Source organism: Rhea americana, unplaced genomic scaffold (assembly GCF_003343005.1).
Source record: "Rhea americana isolate MKP2758 unplaced genomic scaffold, rheAme1 scaffold_70, whole genome shotgun sequence".
Taxonomy (NCBI): Eukaryota; Metazoa; Chordata; class Aves; order Rheiformes; family Rheidae; genus Rhea; species Rhea americana.
Window position 1 is genome coordinate 538,660 of NW_028186868.1, and position 26,332 is coordinate 564,991.

Here is a 26,332-nt window from a genome sequence, read left to right on the forward strand (position 1 = left end):
AGACAGCCCTAAGGGCACGGGAAAAGTCCTCTTCTTGTTTTCACATCTCATTCATAGAATGGATAACGAGGGGGAGGGAGGAATCAGCTTTTGGGTTAATTAGCACCATGAACAGACAGCTGCATTGTCATTAAAAGTTCAAGAAGTCATCAGGGTCACCACTGAACTGCAAGATGTACACACACGCACACGAGGCACACGTCTAAGCCTGAATTTTTTGCAGCCTTGCTCCAATCTGATTTTCCACGAACCAAAGGGAAGCACTTTGAGTCAAGAACACTGAACTGCTGTAGTTCTGAGGAGAAGACAGAAGTACAAAGGCAGTCCCTCTGAATGGCTGTTGTTCATCCCCTYTGGAACTGCTTAATTTCACACTTAATATAGCAGCTAAGAATAGCTACATGTTTTTTTTCCCGCTGAGAAAAATCAGGAGTCTAGCTTATCAACATATAGTTTTGTCTTCACTTCCAATATTCTGTGGGATAAGCAGAATCCCAGATCAGAAAACAAGGGTTTTAATGTACATACRCCATTTTCTTCCACTGCTTCCTCTGGTAAGCAAGGAAACAAAGGAAGTATAAATGAGTATTAGCAAAAATCCGAAACAAGCACATATAAATAATAGTGAAAATAAAAAACCGTTGAAATAATAAGGACTATCATTAGTTGGGCTTGGAGCAGTGCTAGGATCAGAGAGTCACAATTTGGCTAAAAAAAACAAAACTATCAAACCATGCAAAACAGTCATTAATTACATTCTAAGGTGTTATAATTTGCAGTAGCATTTTTTTGGTAAGAGTTTTTAGTGAAAAATGTACCGAAGAAAATAAAGGTTCCCCTATTAACTTCTGAAAGGGGCAACGAAGAAACACTTAAAAGTTGAAGCATTACTGCTTCAAAAGAAAGCAGACTGGCATTGCCTTGTCTTGTCAGCTGCAACTTTGCTGCCAATACTTTCTAAAACCAAAATGGGGCTAAGATAGTCAATATATTAGAAACTCAACGAACTGTAGTTTTCCTTTACTGAGGGAAACGAGCACAGATCCTATTTGCTTTCACTATTGTATTGGCAGGCAAATCTAATACACCTAGCTCATGAGCATATAGTCTTGTTGAGTGCTTGTTGTTTGCCAAGGGAAATTACTCTGGGAATACAGAAGGGAGATCAGATTCTTTCTTTAACCATTATAACTCTTTCGGTCCCAGTGTGCATTGGTTGTCCACCTTACTGACTTTCAATATGTTTATGATAGYACAGCCGTTGAAGAAACCAGACTGGAGAGGTTCTTATGAGGAAAAAAARAAAGATGTAACCCAAAATTACACTTCAGAGGGAACAATTACAGTTCAGAGGGAACAACAGACATCAGACACTTTGGTTCTAGTTGCACAAGTTAAGATCGCTGCTGTGAGCTCTAACGGACTTTGTCATAGAAGGAAGCCCAAGCGCACTACAYAGTTACCTTTAGAAAACCTCTCTTGAACTGTTTCCCTTCCATCCAGGACTTTGGGTAGTTTTTGGAACAAAAACTGCCTTTCACATATTTTTCTACAGCATCTAATATAAGCTGCTGGGGCTGCCTCAAAGCTCCACCACACTATTTTAATAATGACGGTATTCAATCTCTCCTTGTTGGTCCACGTATATATTGAGGAAAACATGCTGGGAGGAACCCTTCCATGTGTTGACTTTATTATGATCAGACAAACAGATACATAGCCTGCACAAAAATGTGACTGCTATCAAGTATGTCAGGACACTATCACCCTAGGATTCCTTTCTATTTACTCTCCTGTCCTTCCATCAAAAGCATAGGCTAATCAGGATGTGTGTAGGCAATGCTGTCAAATTCACAAGAGGGGAGGTTTGAACAGCACAAAGGACAAAGTTTACGTCAATGGCCCAAGCTGCCATACTTCATAAAAGACAAACAGGAAAAGGTCTCTGTGCAGTTACTGACACAGAAGGGAAAGCAAGACCCAGTTCTTTCCTTTTACCTCTTTCAACAGTCATCAGTTCTGGAGGAAAACAGTATGAGAGGAGGACACTGAGAAATAAACACGGAGATCTAGCATTGAGAGGAAGGAACCGATTGACTTGAAAACTTTCCGGTGATAGTGAAAGGTTATTTTCTTCCCATCCAGCCAAATACACAAAATGCTGTCTGCTTTTCCTTCAGTCCATACTGTTTCTTAAACCACATTAAACATATGTGCTTGCCAGCCTGTCTTCCCATGCAGCTTCCGACTTTGTTATGGCTATTTGTCTTTTAAAAGGAAAACTCAATCTGTTGGAAAGTAAATGTCTTCTTGGTATCAAACACAATTTGGTCCACAAGGCCTGATACAGACTTAGCTCAAATACAGCCCTCCCCTTCTCCTGCATACATCAAGACAAGATAGTGTAAATAATTTCCCCAAGCTCACCATGTTACCTGCCTTTGAAATCTGTCAGCAGATTCTCATAATACTGTGAACAGTACTCATGACTTCACAGCTATGGGGGAAATAGGGAAAAGAGAGTGACAAAAAGAGAATGACAAAAAAAAACAGAGACCATGTAACAATCCAACAAGCCATTCATCTCCCAGAGCACACGTAGCTACATGAACCCCATGTTCCCTCAGGGCTCTTAATCATGTAATGTTTAGCTGGCAGTGCCTCTCTGGCAGACTCCCTAAGTCACACACCWCAGAGATGCAGGACTCTACGGCTATAGATCATTATGCTAGTCTTACAGTCCCATGATTATTTGAGAAGTGTCAGAGAATGCTCAGCATGAAATATGAATAAATACATGATTCCTATCCTATGGGCCTCTCTGCCAAACAGAAAAGAATAAATCAGAACACCTTGGAAAACTCATGAGATAGCTGCAATTCAGAATGCATGTGGGAGGTAGATTAGACATTCATATTGATACCATGAATAGACTCTTCATAGTTAAAGTAATGAATGCCTTTAAAGAGTTTTGGAAGGAACTTAAAAYTACGTGGTCTAAATCAATCTCTATTTACCAAGAATTAGGATGACAGCCACAGAAGGGAGCTATGGGAAAGTCAGACTCTCCCACATTAGGCTTCTGGGAAGTGTACTTTTTCAGAGTTGGAGTTTTAGCCTAGATGGATGATGCCTATGACCTGCTATCACAGTTTAAATTGCAATGCGCTTATTCCAAAGTGAAGGTGTTAATGGCAAAATACTGATAAGGGTCATTGGCTGTTTGCCAATAGGTCTCATCTAGCTTCCCTCTGAACAGGTAATATACCATTAAAAGCTTTCSGTGATAATTTGAGGTCTCTCAAAGTACCACCTAAAAATTCTTTTGGATATTGTAAAATCTTTGTGTTTCTCTGTGCAGCTGCAAACTGTGTTACACAGTGGGGGAAAGCAGGACAGCGGCTTAATTCTATTGMAAATATACTGTCTGTAGAGAAGATGCAAACAGACTTACTGAAGTCTCCTTTTGATCTCGATCCTCTAAGGAAATAACCAACTAAGTCTTTAATCCTCATCCCTTTAAAAAAAAAAAAAAAAAAAGGAGAAGACAGGTGCTGCTCTTCAAATTTAGAGAAATAAATGAAGGGCTTAGGAATTCATCCTGCCCTAACCCCCAGTACAATCCTTTGCAACACAGAGGTTCTTGCACAGGAACTGCTGCACTTGTCTTCCCACACTGCTCTCAGTTTGTGATTTTTGCCCTGCAGGATGCTAAGGGTTGCACCGTATATTCTGTGGCTATTGAAGTTCCATACATGATGGCTACTGAAGTGTCCCAGAGGTCACTTCCCTGTTTTATTTCCTCTTGGGCTGACCCTTTTCACCAATGCATTTCAGGTATTCACTATTGCAACTGTTGTACTTTTCTACACAGTGTGGCACCTGACTAGTGTCTCCTGTTCTTTCTTGGACCTCTTTTCCTCAACTTCCCTCTTTCAAATACCACATTTTGGGGGGGGCTTTTAGCTCTGCTCCATATGCAGTTTATCATTTATTTGAGGAAACTGTTTATTCAGAAACAGGCTCAAGTATCCTAGCCCAGAACTGATTTTAATAAACCAGTAGCCCGCTTTAGTCTTAAAGGACAYCCTCTATGTAGCCATCCATTCCCACTGAAATTTAAAGCAGAGAACCTAGTAACCTCACACTTCAAAAGAGTTGGTCCAAAGGCTGTTTCATACTGTCAACTCAATCCCCTTTAATCTGTAGCATGCATATCTCCAGACCTATGAAAGGCAAGCAGAGTATTTATAGCAGAGTCAGAAAGAGGCAGGAAGTAGGAAACTGGGGCGGGTGTTTGGAAAGTGTATAAAGGGCTTGGAATAGTACGGCCAGCCTGGAACATCTTCCCCAAAAGAATCTGGAGTTTAAGAAAAAATGTCAAAGGAATAGTTGGGTTTATACAGATATCCTCTGGTTCTCCCCCCTCTACCTGTTGCCTTTCCAACACCAGCCATTTCCTGTCTTTCAAAGTCAAGTGGAAGTTTTCCATTCTGTGGTTTTCCTGTCCTGGTACAAGCAAGCACATTTTTCCCTTACATTTTAACTGTTTGTAGACCAGCTCTGAAGCCTGATCTCTAGGAGCACAGCTTCCTATTTACAGCTGACCTAGGAAATTTGAGAAGGCTGATTAAACGTCAGAGGAGCAAGATCTTTGCTTATTCATGTACTCACCGAGCATGGGGGACTGAACTTGTTGTCTGAACAAATGCTTCAGTGCTCTTCTATAGAAAATTAACAGACTAACATAATGCCAGCAGTCCCTTCCTACAGGCTACACTGCAGCAACACCCAATAGAGTGGGAAATACTGAGAAAAGGAAACAGATGTTGATGTCCCAGTACTGTAATTACAATAAAGTATGGCAGAGTTAAAATTCATGTCCTTCAGTCTAGGCCAACAGGAGCTTAGATCATTTCAAACACAGCCCTGTGGAATAGTACTCCTGTTTCCTATATGGTGTCACAGGATTTTATTTATTTATTTTTAATGAACCACTAGGGAGCAAGAAGTAATAACACATTATCTGCATGCTGTTGCACCTGGTGTAGCCATTTGTATCTGTGCAAGAGCTGTGCAAATTCAGCACAATTTACAACTGCTTTGCTGAAGTGCCAGTGACCATGCAGTCCAGCAGAACCCTGGGCCTTTTCAGGTAAAACTGAAGGAATTAAGAAGGCAATCTATGGGGTTTTATTTTCTTCTTTGCATCTTTTCACATAYCTTTCTTTTTAACTCCCAAATAAACAATTTCCAAGTTCTTGAGGACTAGTGGAATTTCAATGCTCAGATATTTTCACAATAGGATGATCAGGAACCTTTGATTAGAATGCTCACTTTTGTCCAGAATCAACAACAGAAAGGTGCTGTGCAGTGACAGCTCGGCCATTTTCACCTTCTCCCAGTATCTCCTGACTGACAGTGGGTCAGTTAATTACTTCATGTATCTTCAAAATACCTTTAGAAAATACATTATATCTGACTTATTTTCAACCACCCTTGTTCTTCAACTGTCCAATCTGCATCATTTTCAAACTATGCTGTACTCTTCTTAAAACCACAACCCACCAGGGAAAAAGRAAGAAAGAACCCCTCTGCCTTCTCTGTGCCATGTACTTCTTGAAGGACTGTATGAAAGAACTTTGTATTCCTCTAAACAGGGGGAGGCAACAGCTTGGCTAGAGTCCAGACACATTACTCTGGATGTGCTCTGTCCACAGACAGTCCCTCCAGCTGGACTTTTTCTAAGACTAAGCCTTTATTGCCTGTCAGAAACAAAAATGCTACAGGCAGAAGTAGCACCTACACTATAGATCAATCAGTATAGCACCAGTCTGTTGATATGTGGATTCTCCTACCTACCTACCTACCTCCTATCTATTACAGAGATGGTTTGACTTTGGATCCACCTTGGGCAATGCCCCACGTTTTCAGATGGGGTGGTCTATCAGGGTCACAGCTAATGGTTCTTCTTAGTTTTCCCAGCCTGTATCAGGTTATTCAGCAATGCTTCCACACAGTGTCCCTCCTCTCCTCATACCCCAGAAACGACCTTTTAAAGGGCCTTTGCCACTCCAGTAATTCACTACTTCTGTTCCCATTACAAGTTTCCCATTCGACTTATTGCTGTAATCATCCTCTTCCCCTGTCCATAACAGAGACAGAAGTTTTCAGAACTGAGACCACTGACACAGTCCACCGCGCTCCTCCTAGAGCGACATGAGACCTTATCCCTGAGCTGACAGTGGCCTACTCCACATTTTCCCCAAGCACTGCTCTCTGCTGGTACCAGGTGCATTTCAATCCCATGTGAGGTATCTCAAACCAACACCTTTCTCCCCAAGATGGAATGAGATTCCACATCTCAGGCAAACTGCTACTGATCTTTGATGAGGTTTGATGTTATTTTTTGCATATGTATCTCTGCTGTTTAACTTGAGTTTTACCATCTGTATACTGTTTCTAAGGGCTGAAATTGCCCTTTGTAAAGGTCTTATATAAACACTAGCAGGAATTTGGAACATTCATGGTCAACATTTACTTTACCAGCACGGAACTCAAGGGACTTCTATCTCATTTCCAAGAGAGTCATAAAATCTTTTCTGGCTGGCAGAAACATTGAATAAATAAAATAATCATGGTTGTGTAAAACTACTTGCATTTTTATGTTATTAGACATTGTCAGTTAATGCACTTAATCTTCACTCCGGTCACTAAGGGAACTACTTCACATTGGAGTAGAAGGATAACCGTTTTAATAGTATTTTTAAGCTTTCTAGTATTTTTAACAGTCCCCTTTGAAACTTGAAAACATTAAGTCAAACCCATCTTCAATGCAAGATGGTAACATAGTGCTCAGCAGTAGATCTGCTTTATCCAAGCTATGATGTTGGACTAGTATTTTCCCTCCATATTGCAAACTGGATCAGATTTAAGGTCTAGAAGAAGGTGTAAATCCACTGAAGCCACATTAGTCTCAGTCACATCAGGTCCAGCACTGGCCTAATACTTTAAAATGGTAATAACCTGAAATTCATGTGGCTCATGCTTACTCATTGTAGTGAGTAAAATGTAGCAAAAGAATCAGTATACTGGTTAATATTCTTTTCTCAAGTTATTCCAAAGCAAATACAGCTTAACTCTGAATTTAAGGAAGGACCTATTCCCCTATAGATGAGTAACGCTGGTGATAAGAGTCAGTGGGGGGGGCGGGGGGAGATCACTGATACCTAGAAGAATATACCAAAAGTATCTGCTTTAGAGGAAGAGTTCTGGGTTTTTACTAAAGCCATAGCAGCATGCCTCTTCCCCTCTGTGCCAAGTAATCAGACCCAGAAGGGTTACTATACAGGATGACCGTCAGCTCTGCAATTTGCAGCAAGTGTTGGGTGCTGCAAAATTGAGTAGAAGTTAAGACATACTTGGAACAGTTCCAAATATATTCAATTACTCCGATCAACTTTGTCTCAATCAGAAGAGTCTACATTAAGTGTGGTTAGCTTAAAAAGCAGCAACAATACAGCCACGCCAGTAAAATCTCAGATATTACACAGAGAGTTCTTCAGAGGTACAGAAGAGCTACAGTAGGCCTTGAAGTTTAATGAACTCGGCATCTGCTTCATTAATTAGTGCTTGAAGGCCCAATTACCCTTTCATATCTTTTACACTACTATCATATCACCAGTATCATTTAAATTGCTTCCAATTTATAACATAGTGTGAAAGAGGAAAATCATACCCTGAAAGTCTGGAGCAATATGCAGCACATTAGAGCAAAAGCCTCTTCGTCTTGAAAAAAAAAAAAAAAAAAAAAAAAAAAAAATCTCATCTTTAAAACAAAATTCAACCACATGCACTCCAGACATTATTAGAAATGAAATTAGGTCCTCAGCTTAGTTTGGTTCAGAACCGGCAAGCACAGCATGTCTGGCCCTGCTTGCCAACTCAAAACAAGCTGTCCTCTCAGGTTTACTAGCTCTTAAGAACTTTTAGAGAGCATCCGGTGGAAATTTTGTTTAATAACAAGACCTCCTGCTCAGACCAAAGGAGTTAATTTCTCTAGTGATGCATGCTCGATTGGACTACATAAGAGTGCCACATGGAACTTGGTGCCATGAGGAAAAATATGACATCAGACAAAATCAGCACATGGGGAAACTAAGTTTCTGTCTTAATAACTTTAACATCCAGGATCATTTTCATTGTCATGGGATAGCTTGGAGGTAAATAAGAGAAGATAGTCCACAGATCAAAACTCAATGATCTGTTCTAGAGTATTCTTTAGAACACCTCCATATTTAACAAGTTACCATCAAATTCCTGTCCTGGAAAACAAACTGACATCTGCAATTGCTGCATTTAGTCCAAGGTGATTCACTGAGTGTTCCTACTAAAGATTCTTGGCCTCACCATGAATTTCAGGGGGATTTTGCACAAGTAGAGAACCATTTTATCAGATACGAATTCAGCTGCTCTACCTAAGAGGCTCTGAAAGGCCAGCATAACTATACTTAGTGTCTCAGAAAACAGGAAGATGTGCCATCTTGTGCCACTTCTATGGTCAGTCAAACCTGTTCATCTTAAAATTACACAGACACATAAAAGCAGGCCCTTCTCCCCTTTTTGCTAAGAGAAAAATTCTCTTTAAGAGATTTCTTCTAGCACTGCATATGAATGTACATAATGATGTCCCCACCAGCCCATTACTTCCCAGAAATGTTACAGGAACAGCTGTGAGGTACAGAGTTCTCAACAACAGGTGGAGAATTAGGAAAAAAAGAAAAAAAAAAGATAYATCTACACAAAGCAAGAAGCTCTAAGACTCTAGGTTAGAACATCTGGCTATCAGCTGGCACAGAGGTCTTGGTGGAGCTACTTCCTTAAGGAAATCTCGAGTAAGCATGTGCAGTAGTAATGGGATACCAAAAGAGCCTTATATAACATTCTGCACTGTATCTTCCAGACAGTGATTTCCACCATGTTTTTTTACTGAAATATCTGGAGAAGTGAGATCTCTAGATCTCACAAGGTGATCTCTTAACTTCTGTGTTACTGCAGGATTAGGTTCTATTTTAACTGTAGATAACCAGTAAAACAACAAATAAGCAACTTCTGTTTCTATTTCTATTTAATCGAATAGGACAGCTTAGTTTAGAATGGTGATCTTCTGATCAGGAGACGTGATCTAGAGTGGGGAACATCCTCTCTCCTCATGATTCTAACACATAAATTGTTTTAATTACATGGAATTTCAATTGCCTCAATTTCTTCCTATGTAAAATAGAAATTTTAAGCTTTACAGAAGCACTTCTCAGGTTTCTTGCTTCTAAAATGCCTTGAAGGGTAGTCCAGTATAAAAATGAAATTGCATCATTACCTTCCCAACAAAGATCTGATTCCTGAGTGGCTATAACAGGAAACTTTTACAAGAACTATCATGACCCACAACCCCTAAGTTTATTTTTGGAATTCATCTCAATGCAAATAGATGGTATTAGATATTATTGGAGTAGGTTTCTTTTAAATTGTAAATTAATTTCTAAATGGTGAACCTGAAACATCACTTGTTTACCTTAAAGTACAAGATCAAATCCATGATCTCACTGCAGACTGTATACATACAGAAGTCAAAGCTGAATATTGCATGTTCAAAGTGTCATGCCTGATTAAACCATTCTGTACATCCGGTTTAGTTTCCTAGTGAAAAGGTAGAATGATCGATTCAAGATAACCAGTGAAAGTAAGTTTTCTATTAGGTGCTTAGACTTTGAGCCATCCAAATTCACAAGCTTCCCCAGCCTCTGCTGCCTCTTGCTCTTTTCAGATCACATTCTCAGTTCAGAACTGTTTCGCCACTTCAGGCATTGTGAACTCAATGCCATGGGTATGGTAGGATGGAGAAAGAATGGCTGCCTGTACACAGAGGGACTCTGAGAGCTTGCCTTCATACCCCCCCAAAGCTTGCCAACTCCAAACTTAAGAAGAGTAAGGGGCACTACCCAAGATATCCTTACTGAAATTGACATTTCTTCCCTCRCTACAACCTATAAAAAAGAATTTTCTTTGGAGTTCCTTTGAACTTGAGTAACAGACAGCTAGTAGTGCCATATAGCAAAGTATATTCTGAAGTATATTCAGAAGATGAAAGAGAGAGAGGCATGGAACAGACTAAGTATTTTCTCTACTGCTTGCAGATTGGCTTGTCAAAATCCTATTTGCAATTTCTTCCCCTCAATCCTTCTTTTTTCGGAAGGCCAGGGGAGATGCAAGAGGTGTTTTTCCAAACCTATGAAAACAACATTCAACAAGCAAGCTGAAAAGTTCCTGCTGCTCCTGAAAAAGAGGACAAACAAGCCCTTTTCATGTCAGCTATGTCCAGCTGGAAATGTCACAGCTTTACTCTAATGAACAAAGCACACATGTTGTCTGTTCTTTCAAAAGGTCCCTTAATTCAAACAAAAAAAAATATTCACATCTGGAAGAGGTCATAGGCAGGGGGCGGGAATGGAGGAAGCAAAGTTCAGACGGCAAGTCATAGCAATTGCTGTTTGTCTTGCTGTTTGTCTAATTATTGTGCTGCCTGTTCTGACACTTACTGATCCAGTAAAAGAAAGAAAATCAAGGAGTTAAAAGGCAATTTTATTATTGATTGATCTCAGAATGCCATGATGAGACACACCTCTTCACTTTTGCTCCATTCATCATGCTGGAATACTTTGGCTGAGTGAAAAGACCTCTTGTGGTGAATGATCTGACAGTACTCTCTCTTCTCCTTTTTTTTTTAAATAAATATATTGTTGCGCATGGAGTCCAAGCTTCCCTTAGAAAACCATAACCTTCACTTTAACATTCAAAGGACATATGGACCTAAAAGCCTGCCTTTTCCAACAAGTTTCTTCCAGCATCACTTTCTGAAAAGATTAAAACCTTTTAATAACTGCAGAGTTGGAAGGCTGTCTCAAATTGAGCTATAGGGAGAAAAAGAATTCTAGTTGTTTAGTGACACCTTATTAAAGGAGAACAGCATAAATTTAAGAGTGGGAATTCACTGCCTAGGCACCAAGGACCAACAGTAAGAGTTTGCATTTTATTCTTAAACTTTCTCCAGCACACAGTGTTTCTGAAAAAGAGGAATATTTCCTGGATTGCCACCTAGCTAGTTAATTTCTTGTATTGTTTTGGGAGCAGTTTTRAAACTCTTACTCCAGCCCTTACTGCATTAACTGCTGACAAAATACCAGCTCAGAAGGGAGGAGTTTCAAGAGCGATAAAAACTTACTGCCAAGTTCTTTTCTTCCCCACAATGTGTTTTATAACGCAGCATGCAGTTTAGTCTGTCTAAACACTGCACTAGTACACTGCCATCAGTTTCCATGGAGATGATTAACTCCTCAGTAGCCAGGAAATTTTAGCATGCTTTTTGCCATTTCAGCACATGAAGTACATGACACCAGCTATTAAAATTGGCCTGCAGGAACACTACATTTTCCAGACAATTCTGGCAAATGCAAGGATTTACTTTTGCTTTACACCATCACACAGAGCTGTGGTATTAACCTAACTTGCATTTAAGTCATCTACTAGCGTGAACTGATTTTTCCCCTTGTGCTTCTCTTGAGCATTACTGTGATGTCTAAAGGCACAACAACTCCAGTGACATGAACTTTTTAACATTTTTAAACGACTTTGAGGCCTAAGTGAGATATAACGAAGATTAAGTGAGTGGGGATTAAGTGAGAAGAGACGAAGGAGATGACTTTGAATTCAATCAGAAATCTTGATTAGAAAACAGAATCGTCTTGCCCTGTAGTTCAGGAGCACTGCTATATGAAGCTTCATTGCTTACCAGACTCGCAGTCACCGATGTTTCTGGCAAAAACACATACAGTGTGTATTTGTGACAAAATAAAGCAACAAAACAAACTTTAATTCCATTTTAAGAAGTTGAATAAAACTGAAAACTACCTCGATCTAGTATAACCTGACCTAAACAGAGCAAGAAAGGAAGTAGAAGTACACCTTCTTCCAGAATGCAGCAAATGAAGGTCACATGCAGTCATCAGCTTTATCTGTGGAAAAACTGGTTTCTCTGTTTCCATAGAAAGGACAATCGCCCTGGCACTTGTCATTTAGGTGGCACACTTGCTGACTCAAACTAAGAAAATGGCAGTAATAAATGTCTTCAATAGAACTGTTAAACAGTGTAGTTTCCTGGAAGGATTCTCCAGTATAAAACTATTTTATAAACATTTTCCAGGCTATCACTGAGGCACTGTAACCCTCCCAGCACTTTTAACATGTAATGTTTTTTTTGGCATTCAAGAGCAGATATACTATATAAACTAGACATGAATAACCAGTCATAACTGCAGTTTTTGTAGAGAAAAGTTAAAGGCAAGAGAGAGATTTTTTTGCCAGTAAGCTTGGCTAGCTTTAAAGAGCCATAGTAAGGAGTGTTCTGCTGCAGTATTATTTTCTGCTCAGCTTGCATAGCACTTGCCATGTGAACTTCTTTGCAGACTTCATTTGGAGTCAGCAAAGCGTGGGCATCAGCAGCACTAAGTCTCCTAACCCCTTGACATTGTGCTAAAACAATCTATAGAGGCACAACAAGACTTGATTCATACAGTCCACTCAGGACAGCAAATGTGACWGTGTGTATCTACCATTATATGGACATCTACCCAGCAGTAACTTAAAAGACACCACTAATTGATTGCATATACATTGCCACAGGACACTTGCCAAACAGTAATGGAATTTGGTTAACCAGCCTTGGCTGCAAACAAACCAAAGAACCTAAGACCAGGTCTCCATCATCTATTCCTCTGAGATACTTCAGGTGTTCCCCTTGTCCCATTTCTAAAGTTMGCAAAGATACGTAACTGCTGAAGCCTGTAGCAGAGAACATCAGCAAGGATCCAATAAAAATATTTCAATAAAAGTAAGAGCATGTTCACACAGTATCCCCCAAAGCTGCAGAAATCACAACATAACATGCAAGAAATGTGGAAACACTTGTTACCTGCTTCTGCAGCCCTTCCCAAAGTTACAGGCACAGCACCACAAGCCTATGTGAGCTGCACCTTCCAGTTCTGAACGCCTTCCTGGCGTCAAGGCAGCTTCCTGGCTTGAGAGAACTTGTTCTTATCTTTTTTTCCCCTATTATTTAATTGGCACCAGGTTGTGGAGGACATTTTGGCTGCCCACACCTTCAATTTTGTTTTTGTCTCGCTGTAGGAAACCAGCCACTCTTACAATTATGGATTTCTTCAAAGTACGCGCCACTTGTTTTTCTTGGAGAGGCTGCTGCCCAGTGTTAATTCCCGCAGCCCTTCTCACTCGCCTTTCTTCCTTCAGGAGGGCTGGGAGGACACCGCCACCACGCATTTCTTCTCTTATTAACAGGGGCGTGTGAGGCAACTACAAACCTATACATACGACGAGGGCTCAGGTCATCCTTCACTGGCTTAATCCTCCCCACCTCGGTTTCCACTGGATTACTTAGTGCTTTTATGACAAGGTGTTTAATTGTGGTGGTAAAGCAGGCAGCTGGGAGCCCAGTCCTTTGCAGGCAGGACACATGTCCCTCACCATCGCACAGCAGCACCGAGCTGACACTTTAGGGAAGTGAGGGGTGTGTGTCCCCCTCTCACCCCCCCCCCAGCCTCCCCCGTCCCATCCACGTGAGGAAAAAAATAAAATAAGAGATGTCGAACAGCGGCCGCAGCCCAGCAGCTCCCGGTGCCCCCTCACGCCCTCGCAGAACTTTCTAGACGGCGGCGCACGGCGCCGCCCCGTGCGAGGCAGGATCCGGCTCCGCCGCGGGGAGCCCCCCAGCCCCGGGTAGCGGGACAAGCACCTCGGCTCGGCTCGGCCATCGCCTCCTTGCCTGAGGAGGTGAGGGCAGGCAGCAACTTACCGATATCGGAGTTGCAGAAAGCGTCCTGCGGGTGGATGGGGACACAAGTGCAAGCCTCCACCACCAAGTCCCGCAGGTTCCAGCTGCAGAGGAACACGAGGAAGCTCAGCCACGCCGTCATGCTGCCCGCGACGTGCCTCCTCGCTTCTGCAAGTGGGCAAGAGGGGAGCTGCTGCTGCTTGCTGCTCCAGCTACTGCTCTTTTTCTGTTTGTTTGCTTGGCTGACTTTAACTCTCGCTTCCTAACAGCCCGTGCGCTGCGCCTCCCTCTTTGCACTGTCTCTCGCTCGCTCGGGCAGCGCAGCCTTGGCGGGACGGTGCGAGCTGAACAGCACAGCAGGTCCGAGGCTCCCAGCGGCCGCGCAGTACCAATGCGATGCAAGGCTGCGCTGCACCCGCTGCGGGCCGGTGCGCGGAGTTATAGCCTCGATCGCGCCCTCTCGGGCTCCGGGGGCGCCGCCGCCCCCGACCAATGGGAGCCCCGCATTACCTCATCGGCGGGGAGAGGCCAGCGGGCCGGGGCGGGGCCGCGGACAGGGCTTCAGCGCCTTATAGGGAATAGTGCGGGGAGAGCGCGCGCGGGYGGCGGTTGGTCGGACGGTTGATCGAGCGCCGCGCGCACGCAGCTCAGGTAGCCAGGAGCGCTGGGACATCTCCGTCCTAGTCTCCAGCCAAAATGCTGCTAGAGGCTGAAACCTTTACAAAGCAGATTTGATCCCCGGGGAAACTGCGAGTACCTTTGCGAGGCCGCGGGTGCCCTCAGGGCTCTGGCTCGAGGGGTGACCTTCCGCGCTCCTCTGTGGCAAGGGCAGATGCAGAGAGGCGCCTCGAAAACACACTGAGTTTGTCTTTGCTTGAAAACCTTGGACTGTTTCCCTCGAAACGATCTTAGCTAGCTGTAAGCTGATTTTAAACTGGAGGAGATAAAAGGAAATAATGTTTTTAATGGCTTTCAGAAAGTGATCAGAAAACACATGGGGAATATAGAGTGTTGTTTCTTTCTGTCTTGTGATAAGCAATGAAAAAGGAATGGAGGAAAAGAATGGCAAGACCTTGCTGAACTGTAAACTAGGATTTCATACTGTGGTTTTTAATCCTGCTCAAATGCTCCTTGTTCTGTCAACCCCACCACCCATCACTTCCCCTTCTCAAGACTTTTTCTGAAAGCAAGGGGTCATAAACTGCTGAAACTAAGCTGGAAAAAGCAGTGTCATATCTACCCAGGCACTCCCAACATTTAATCTCAGAGTATATTTTAGCAGTGCAGCTTTAGTGGAATTTATAGAAAAGTCTTGTTTGTTTTGCTTTCCCTTATCCCCKTTTGGAACTGTAAATTTCTATCAGCTGTAGAAATGTAAATGTTATAGTAGAGCTGGGACCGTAAGGAAGGAGATTGCCAGCTGCAAGATACAGACAGCCCTATTATCCTGCAAAGGGAACTGGGGGGGGGGGTGTGATTAATCGTAGTATCAAACCAGTGTATACAATGTCAGAGTACTTTCCGTAGGGTTTACAAGACTTAAGCATGTCTAGTTATAAATTATGCTGGTATTAAAGGCCGGGGACCAGCTGTCCTAAATTTCTAAATAGTCAGCTAAGTCTTTAGATTTACAATTCTGCTCCATCTGGGTGAAGCACAATCTGCCTGCACCTTTTCTTTAATTGTACAGTCCATATAAAATTAAAATCTCTATCTTATGAAAATGCAGACTTTTATTTAGAATATCAGTATGCAAAAGCTTCAAGATCGGTGTTGCTAGTAAAGATCAAGGTTACAATACTAGTATTAGAAAATGCAGGTTTTTATTCTTGCTGTGACACAGACAACCAGTGTAACAGCTTAGTCTCCCTGTACCTTCAATCTGGTAATGGTAATGGGTCTGGTAATTTCTGAAATGGGATAACAGTGATGGGAGCTTCCTAGCACACAGGAATGTATGTTACTGAATGCACTAAAGAGTTAGATGGTGTTAAGGTGATAATGGGTTATACAAGTAGATATGATGCAGGGTACTAAATAGAATATTCAATCTAGACACTTTAGTACCTGACTACTCTGGCTCCAAATTGCATATGAGAAACTCCATACAAAAACTAGCTAGATATTTTTACTCTCCAGCGAAGGTACTAGAACTGAAGCTGAATTCATCAGGCTGAACTGTGCTTTCGATCTTACTGGGTGTGAACAAGGAACAACTCCACTGACCTCAGCAGAATAACACAGAAGAAAAAGTGTCTGRCACTTTATTTTGTTGTTGTCATAAAAGTTTGATATCACAAATATCATGATACACCTGGTCTATCAGCATCTCGGGTCAGAATCTGAGAGAGGTGGAGTTACTCCATAACTTGACATTGGTGTCAATAAGAGAGAGTTTGGCCCACATACAACTAGATTCTAATCACAGCTCCAGCACAACCTCCCTTTGGTCTCTGGCCAAGCAGCTCCTCTAAGTTTCTTCATCTCTGTAATAACACCTTCCTTGGGTGTTCTGAGGACTAATGAGCTGAACACTTTGTAATAGGTTTTGAAGATATTGGATGCAAGTATTAAGAGTGACTATAATATTCAGAGGTAGGACACATTCAGTGGAAACAGGAACAAATTGAAAAACAAAACTTTTTGTCACCTCCTTAGTTTCTGAAAAGGGAAATGAAAGGGACTAGAAGTTACTGAAGTTATTTAGGTCTCTTGAAGGCCTGGAAGTAACTTTGGTTTACAGTGAGACTGACCAAGTTTAATAAAGTAACACCAAGCTTGCACTGAGTACCACATTTGGTACATTTTTCAAATATAACCCAGAGAAGTAATCTTTCCTGGAAGTTACTTTCCAGGAGTGCCACAGATTGATCTAGTGGCAGGGCAGAGCACATCTGTTTGGAAATGATGGTGTTCACACCATCTTTGTGTCAAGGATTACTACTGTATAACATACCACAGTCTGAGAGGTGGTCCAGAAACTTTTAAACTTATATATTAGCATTTCCTGGAGTAATAGTACCTGTGTTTGATCAATTAGGATCTTGCTGATTCACCTGTTTTTTTGACACATAGTGTTTTTTTTTTTTTTTTTTTTTTTTTTTTTTTTTTTTTTAAGAGATGACCTTCTCTATGGCAGTATGGATGCAGGTATTTCAGCCAGGACTGGATACTATACAATACTAACAACATTTTATTTGTTTCTTAAAGGTACATTTCATAGACAGAAAGCAGAGTGCTTTATTTGTGTAAATTACAGGTAAATAATAGGAAAGCTAGGTCTGGCTAGCCTTCACTTTGAGACCTATCAGTAAAGGGCACTCTGGAAGACCCAGGCAGGGGGTCTGATTGTCTATTTGTATGAGAAAAAATTGATATAGGGTCAAAGTAACACAGAAAGTCAATGGAGGAACTGAAAGGAAAACTCCATCTGAATTCTTGCTTAGAACTCTATGCCCTGTCTGTGTGGGAGAAACTGCAAAGGGAAAAAAATAAATCAGCATTCAGCTCCTTTCCCTAGATAAAACTTTAAGCCTTTTTGGGCCATGAGAAGTTATAGTAGAAAAAAAAAAAGAACAAATAAAGACCTTGATCTTCATATGAGARAATTAGAGTTCACATTTGGTTTATGTCACCAAATGAAGAAATCTATGTTATTTCAGTCTTCCACCAAGAACACACTGTTGAACACAATTAAGGATCTCTCTGCTTTACTGAGCAGCCACACCACTTCATGCTCTGATCTTGTCAGTCCCGCAAGCTAAGCATGACTGGGCTGGGTCAACAGTTAGTGTGAAAATTCCCAGGGAAAGCCATGTCCTGCAGGTGCTGTTGACTGAGTAAAGTGTCCTTCTTTCCTCAGTCTTGCATGAATGTGTTGAGACAGTGCTAGGGGGCACTGCACTGCAAGAGATGGTTGTGTTTCATGTGAATGAAGCTAGGTTCCCTACAGGAACTGAAGAACCCACTCTTTGCAAGAGGAGGAATGTGAAACTGCCTTGGTTAAATTTCAAGTGAGATTACTACCTTCTATCTCCATAAATTTTCACTGTGATTTATAGCAGGGGCATGTTAAGAGTATCATTTTCCTTCTGCAAGTGCTGCTTGTTGCTGGAAAGGACCGTGTGATTTGTACATCCCAGAGCTGCAGTGCCTGTGGTTAAAACCCTTTAGGATGCTGCTGCAAGAGGTGGAAGGTGTTGCTGTAAATGAACTAAAGGGGTACTCGCTTCTCTTCTGATCACCTTTCACAACAAAATGCGAGGGAGACAAGGCAGTGGCAGAAAGCTGCTTCTGAAATAACAAAAGCATATGAATGTAATTAGTACAGAAGAGCTTAATCAAACTACAGGAACTGCTAGTCAAAGAAAGAACAAAAGACAGGCAGGCAGGCTAAATTCTCCACTCCCCCCCCCCCCAAAAAAAAAATGACACATGTAGGGGCTAAAAACACTCCAGCTCCTCACCAGACCTCAGCTCTCTTAAACTAGGCAAGGCATGAGTGAAGTCAGGAGACTCCAGCCTGCAGTTCAGTCAGTCCTGCCACCTCCATGAACAATACATTAATTTAAAATGCTTCTGAAGTATGGGCATTTTTCCATTTTAACTTTTCCACAGTAACTTCACTTGATTCATGAGCATGGAGTCTTGCCATTAGCATTCTAAATTGTTCAGCTGCCAAGTTGTTTAAAAGCTCCTTCTTGTCCTAAAAACTTCTTGGAGATCTTCTTATCTTTTACACCAGATYAGCATCAAACCCTTAGGAGATATCATCATTTTTCTGCTTTTATACAACAGTTGACAAAGGATAGCCTTTCTGAGGTGTCTGATGTACATTTTTTGTAATGTTCTCATGTGCATTGTAGGGCAGTAAACTCTACTGGAGCAGTCTTGTGTTCTGTTAGCAAAAGATTCTCTGATTTCCTGATTATCTGCTGCTTTTTTGTATAGAACAGATTAGCTGTGTTTTCTGTCACTATCCTTCAATAAGACTTTGTTTTGTTTAAAAATTTCATATTTGCTATGATTTATGTGTGTAAAAGTGGCTGGAAAAAACTATCCTCTTAATTCCTTCCTTATACTAGTGATCTTCATATGCTACTTATAATAAGAAAAATGTTTCTTTGAAAATCTCTTTGATTCTCTATATAGTTTGAAAATTTTCATTTGATCTCCTTCTTTGAGGCTGCAAAGGAATTATGTCACCTTCCTGTCTGCAAGCCAGACACAGGTAACCCTCTATCCCATTCCCAAGTTTTAAATTACTGATTGGCCATTAAACCTTCATCAGCTCTAACGGTTTAGGTTTAATCCTCAAGGATCCTTTACAGATTGTACATACTGACAGCACCCAGTCTGGAAATAGACCACAGGTACCATGTGTTACCAGCAATATTATACAATAAAGGAGTTTAGAATATGAAATCTTCCTCTCAGTAGTGTGGAGATCCTCCAGTGAGGCTGTGTTGTGGCATCAGCTGCAGAAGGGCAACAAGGAAATGTCTTTTAGCAGCCTTATCAAGCTGAAAATGTTTGCTGCACATGACTGAGCTCTTTGGCCCAAATCCAGGAAAACACTAAGGCACATGTTCAACTTTAAGCACATAAGATGCTCYACTGAAGTCAACAGAACCATTTACATGCATAAAGTTAAATGTAAGCTTAAGTGCATTTCTGGATCAGGGCCAAAGGGCTCAGTACCATGCAAGGTTCAAGCCAGGAGGCTGTGATTAGATGATCTGACAAGAGTTGGGAGGGTGGTTGCGTGGTTTGCTTGGTTTTACCTGCTTGTGCCTCATTCTAAGCAATTAATTTTTTCTCATTTTTGTTTATAACAAGTTTTTCCATTTCTCTTGCTGTGTTTTCATGTTGCTGTGGCCATTCCCAAATTGAAGATTTGTTTTTCTTTCTAAACCCTTCTAAACTGCATAAATAGTTTTAAGTAGCTGAACAAAGAGATTTCAAATAGATGAAGTGCTTCAAATGGTAATAAGAGCTGGTGTTCCCAGAGCTTTGGAGACTGGCACTAAGCAGAGGAAAGAGTGAGAGCAACTGAAAATCACTTTTCTGTTGTTCCTTTGTATGAACTGGTTTCTGGCTTATGCAATGCACAGTAATTAAAATGACTGGAATGCCTTACATATTTAAGAGAGCTTTAAGGCGGCTCTGTGGCACTGTGGCCGGTAGAGTTCATGAGCAGATTCATAAATGTAATCAAGATTTGACAATTCTATCAGCATAACTTGAAGTAAACATTATCTTTGTAGCGACCTGGGGAGGGAAGCTTGAGGAATAAGGGGTAGACACAGAAAATCAATAACAGCTGGTCCCTGGATCAATTCCATGAACACCTATGCGGGAGGTTCTGCACAGTCCTTTCTTTGGGTGAGATGAGAGGCTGAAGGTCAGGGTGGTCATCAAAGATCTCATTGTTTTCTTTCACTGTATGCTTAATCTCTTGCCCCAATTAAAGTTTGGGAATGTTTCCTACCTCCTCACTGTAATATCAGTTACTCAGAGTGCTTCCTGCTATGTACTGTGCTACAAATATCTCTTCCCATGAGAGAGGCTTTGCATTTGAGTACCAGCCACTGCAGTTGTTGGGTGTTTTTGTGGGGGTCCAAATACCGCCCCCACATAATGTTTATAAGGCAGTCTGCTCACAGCAGGTTGCTCTCCTTGTAATGGGATTTACTCTGTTTGGCAGTGGTAAGGGGCATCTTACTACTTTTCAGTCCTTTCAGCACAGTCCAGAATTTCATTCTCCTATTTTCCATTTTTCCCATTGAAGGTGCTGGGAAATGGTGTGAGGAGAGGGCACTGCATCCCTGTTCTTCTCTCACTGGGTGGCCAGACTTCTTGCAGTGATGTTGAGCCATGGGGGAGCAGGGGAGCTGAATTCAGCTTCTCTTGGTGTGGGATCTGATTGGCCTGAGGTCATGACCCTTCTGGCAAGCACACTGAGCAGCCAGATCTTTCTTCCATCACATCCCTGCTTCTCACCAGCCTTCTGTGGATACTGACTGAGCCCATTCCCTGATCTCCCAGCATAGCCCATCTTCTGTTCTACACACTGAAGGACACTGCGCAGGATACAGTGGCTCCACAACCCTGTGTGAATATACGGAGATAGAGATAGATCACAAGCAGAAGTCAGTGATTCTGTATCTCCAGTTGCCCTSTTAGACCATTCTGAGTGTCAGCTGAGGCTAGCAGAAATGCAGTCTCTCTGTACACAGCAAGCCAGTCAGCCCCTAGAAGGTGCCAGTTGTTTTAAAGCACATTAAAATCCATTAAAATCTTCCAAATTCACCATACCTGTGAAAGACAGATGAGGAGTACCAGGGAGCTAACATCCCTCTTTTTGTTACATTAATTATGAGTCTAGAAACTATGTCAGGCTATAAGGTCTAAAGGAAGGATCTTCTCTTTATTTGCAGAACAGGTGCAGCTACAGGAGACATTACTGTCTCTTGCCTCTCCCTGCGCACCTGCAAAAACTTTCTGAAAGAGTAAGTCACTCACTTCATCCCTATAGTCCAGCTGTTACTTGCTTCTCACCTGAAACTATGAACAAAAGTGTTAGTTACAAGAATGGTCTCTAATGATGAGGATAGCGTCCCAGCAGGAAATAAACTCAGTGATTCCCATCAAGCTTGTCACCACATCGGTATCAAAAGCTAGAGGCAGTCTCTGTGCATGGAGATCCCAGCAGAGATGATTGCCTTGGTACAGGATTTTTTAAAATATAATTTGGGTTTTTCAATGCTTTTGTTCCTGTRTTCCCAAACTGTTGCTGTATTCTAAAGAGCAGCAGGCTTCCTCAGTTACAGCAGAGCCCTCCCCCACAGACCCACAGTCTAGGGCAGTAGAAACTGGGAGATTTCTGGTGTGAAGTTTCAAGGACAGATCTCTTTCTTCTCTGGAGCAAAAGGCAGCATTTCTGTTTTTTCACTGTTTTGGAATTTTGCTCCATAAATCTTTGCATATAATGTGAGACAAAAGATGACAAGATGGTAGATACGTACCCTGGAGTGTGGATTCTGTCATTTGTTCATTATCTTGCTCTTCCTGAGCAAAGAGTGATACGTTCATTAAAGGACATTTTCAGGTCTGCACTGTGACTTCCATACCTAGTGTAYTAATGTTAGGAGTGAAAAGATTAGTGTTTGATTTAGCACAGATGTGTGAAAATATTGTGAAAACAGCATTTTTTCTCCACTGAAGACAGAGTGAAAAATACAGACCCTACTCCCCTTTCTTTTAATCAGAAGCCCTGAATTGTCTCTTAGTTGTGATTCTCTATGTGCTTCTGTRGGGTGTTTCAATGGGAGACACAAAGGTACTGAAAGACGTCACAGTTTAATTACAGAACCTTTCTGTTCATTTATCAGAATAGCCACAGTTTCCATTTCATTGCAAGTGATAACAGGTATTGTGCAGTAGGAGTTAAACTGTAACTAGATACAGCATGGCTGGAGGTGAAGCCAAGACAAAAAGGAACAGAAAAAATTTCCTCTGGTTTCCTTCTGCCCTGAATGAAAGTATTTTTACCAGGGATTGTGGGCCTGGGATTATGATCCCATGCTTTACTAGCAGAGGCTTTAAAAAGCAGTGTCATACACTGGCAGAGTTCAAATCCTTTCAATTTTCAACCTAGTTCATAGCAAAAGTGGCATATGACATACAGTTGAGATGCTCTTCTGAAGGGAAAGCATACAGTGTGGGTGGATGCATTTGCATCCTACTGGTGCTAGCCAGAAAAAGCTTCAGATGCATAGAAGAGGCAGCAATGAGGACTACCCCAGCTGGCAGGACTCATGAAGKTGATGAATGTTTGTATGGGTTATGCAACCCAGTAGTTGAGATACGAAGGTATCACAGCCCTGAACACAAAAATACCTCTGTGTAGCTCTGCTCTTAGTAATAGTGCCACCAAATCTCCCCAGAATGTTGGCCAGGGGTTCAGCATTARCACAAGTATATTGCTGTAGGAACCTTGGACTGCTCCAGGGTAGCAGTTCCTCACAACTGCTAAGAGTTGAGCAGCCAGAGAGGTACAGAACATTTCTAGTGGAAGTAGATGTCCAACACTAGTCCAGCACTACCTATTCTCCTACCATCATCTCCACATATATAGTGACTGGCATTTCTGTGGCTGGCAGGTGGCTGGGGGATTGTTCCTCAGCACAGCTCCTGTTTTTCCTATCTCCCAGGSTCTGCAAGTGTGATTTTAAGCAGTGCTTGAAACAAACTGCAGGAGGAGGTTGAGGTCCCACCACACCAACCAAGGAGGAAGAAGGACTCTCCCTAGACACCTAGCTGAGGAGCCCGGGGAAAGTGTTCTCAGTTTACAGGTTCTGCAGTATACAAGAGCAATCTGCAGTTTTGCTCATGGGATGCTTCACAGAAAACAACAGGCAAAGAGTTTCTACCAACAGAGAAGTGGTTCTCCTGCAGACTTTCCCTTGCACCTGACAGTAGGAAAATCAGACATTTTCATTTTAGCAGTATCTTCATGTTCTGTAAATTTCAACTGAGCATTTTTTAACTGAAGTCTTGCTCCCTCTTTTCTCAATTCAAGTTCAGTGGAACCATCCTTACTCCAGTGAATGGGAAGAACAAGGAAAAATAGTCTACCCATTGCAGACAAACCCTTAGAGCAGCTAGAATGGAAGACGTTGATCTCTTTTACCTTACAGTATAACTATAGGAAAACCTTCCAGAATTGCTGCAATTCCCTCTTCCACTGTAGTTCAAATTAAACGATTGCTGGATCTATTTCTTCCGTCACTAGTTACGTAAAGTCACCTTTTGTCTCAGGAAATTTATTCTGCTGAAGAAGCAGCACCATCAAAAAGAAAACAGAACTGTTCCATGGAGGAAAAAAGAACAAGCTAGGAAGGGAAATTGTTACTTCATTTAAAACTGGTTTGCAGAAGCAGAATAAACTTTCACCACTGAACATCCTATATAATGTCAGCTTTGCCTAGAGGAACACGTGTAACATTAGCTGTGCATGGCTGTAAGCAAATAGCACCCGAGTTGGCTTGAAAAAGCAAAATCTTATTCCCAGTGAATGCAAGAGCATTTCTTTTTTTTTTCTCTGTAGAGATACAACCTAGCTTCTCAACTAAGACAATGCCTCCAACTTACCTAAGATGTTTCCACWTGTATTAATAAGAGTGCTTTAAATAGTCAAGATTTGTCTCCTGAAACTAAAGTCAGAAACATAGGCACACATAGCCATTCACTTTGATTTTGAGAAGAGGCTTCTGAGAATAGGAAGGAGAGAAGCTGATGCTGCAAAAAAACTTACTCCATTGGGCATTGCTAGGAAGAAGGAGAGAGGGCAGCTTTTAAAGCCATGCCTATGGCTGCATGTAAGGGATAGTTCTCAAAGGAGTCCCTTAATCAGATTCTGCAAAAGATACGCTGTCTCTCTGTAATTCACTCTATGTCTTATTCTAAGGCCATATGCTCTGGTCACGTTAAGATTTACAGTCTCAAATTTACTGGCCTCTGAAAACCTAAAAGAATTATGCAAGAAATCRTGATAACTGAGGCCTCACACAGCCGTGCTTTCTAAAGACTGCTTCTAGCTCAATTTAGGACCCCTCTAGGGCTTTGTAAGCCCTTTTTGGGATGAGGAAAGAGGAGAAAAGAGGGGGAGCTGCTGATCATTGCCATATGTGAGAAACATCCCTGTCTGCACGTGGGTGTGAACGTTCATGTTATCACAAAGGCTGAGCTCAGATAGGCCCCCCTCTTTCCTGTTTGCAGTCAGCAACTTGCTGCTGGATCAGGAATCCTATATCACATTGTAGTGAAGTTACAAAAGAGGAAAATGATGGCCAGTGGAGGGGCAAGGAGGGGGGGAACTCCTCTTAAAAAGCTGTGTAGGATATCTGGGTGGGGATATGAGTCAGAAGTCCTTAGAGGCAGCAAAATAAGTGGGAGTTTAGCAAACAACCATTTTCTTTCTTTGACTAGCGTTCCTCAGAGACCTCTGTACTCAAGTTCTCAGAGCTAATTTTAGCTTTTTGTGGCTAGCCTGTTCCTAATGTCCCTTTCCTATCTCTCACACACACTGAACCTTGAGATACTCTCTGTGGGCTGACAGATGACGKGAAAACCTCTAATCTGCAGGTCAAATATCAAAAATGAAGTGGGATCAGGGAAACTGGAAGCACCATTTGCTTTCTTCCAAATAAGGGAGATATATTCATATTAGAAGTTCTTAGCATACCAAGTTTGCATTTTTTTAAAGTGTATGAGGGGAATGACTTATTCTTGAAAATTTTATGGTAACCACCAAAGATTTTATCATCTCATGGACACTGGCTTTCCTATGCAGACTATGACTGAGATGCTTTCATTATTTATTGGCACTGCTGTCTGTAGCAAGACCAAAACCACATTGTCACAAGTACTGTACTCATATGTGACAGGCATGAGTCCTTGCCAAATAGCATACGGTACATGTTAGGGAGGGCTGAAAAGAAATACAAAGACAATAACACTTACGATGCCATGTGGGAATGAGCTTGCAGCAGATGGTGTTCACATTTTGTGGGTTCAATGTTTATGGAAGTCTGAGTCTCACCTGCTTTACACTCCTATTCTGATGTGATGCCAGTGTTTTATCATCCACAGACTTGCCATATAGTTAAGTCTGGTGTCTAGAGGTATCACAGGATACAGACAGGAAGGAAAAAGTTTTGGGGTGACTGTTCTTATTTTAACCAATTTTTTCCCATACACTAGAGTAACAGATGAGACTGTTCCTTCTCTTAAGTATCTTGTGGATTTCTTCTCCTGATCTCCCTTCCTGTCCACACATTAATCTGCGGAGGATGCTCAGCAGGCCCAATGCATAGGATGCTCAGCAGGCCCAATGCATATACTCAGAGTCATGTGCATTGGAGCATATGGGCCCTTAAGGGATCTGCAATAGAAGCCAGCTCCACTCTGTAAAAAAAAAACTAAGTCTAGGGACCAGAAATCAGCCCAGGACCATTATTTTCAGTTGATAGATTTAAGAAGGCTTTGAAACAGATAAGGAGTCTTTAAAAGACCTTGGCACTGAGAAGCTGTCTAGGAGGAGGAAAAGGTAATTATTATTCCCTTAGAGGACAGGAGAGCTCTACTTCTTGAGCAGAGGGAGAAGCCAGATTTATCACTGTTAATTGGGCAGACTGCCCTGATTTTCTGTTGACCAGAAATAAAAGACTGACTTGAATATCTTAGACAAGACTGCCTGTAGCACTCGCTGCCCTGTCTGGCGGGAAACAGACCTATGAGCTGCTCATGGTTCTTCCTCGTGCCTGCTGATATTTCCCAGGTGAGGCTATGCTGAACAAGGAGCTATTTCCCTCTCTTCAGAGATCCAGCCAGGACACTGGCAGCTGTAGCCAGCATCACTGGTAGCAG

At 41.8% G+C, this 26,332-nt stretch overlaps 2 protein-coding genes across 3 annotated transcripts in view; one reads left to right on the top strand and one right to left on the bottom strand.

The window, feature by feature from the left end:
- The window catches only part of TIMP3 (TIMP metallopeptidase inhibitor 3), a 40,156-nt gene extending 25,822 nt beyond the window's left edge, over positions 1 to 14,334 (bottom strand). Inside the window, exon 1 of the mRNA XM_085321671.1 lies at positions 13,922 to 14,334. Within this exon, the coding sequence (XP_085177797.1) occupies positions 13,922 to 14,042 (121 nt within the window). The 5' untranslated portion in view covers positions 14,043 to 14,334. The remainder of the gene's footprint in view (positions 1 to 13,921) is intronic.
- Positions 1 to 26,332, top strand: part of SYN3 (synapsin III) — a 183,467-nt gene that overhangs the window by 77,471 nt on the left and 79,664 nt on the right. The window lies entirely within an intron of this gene.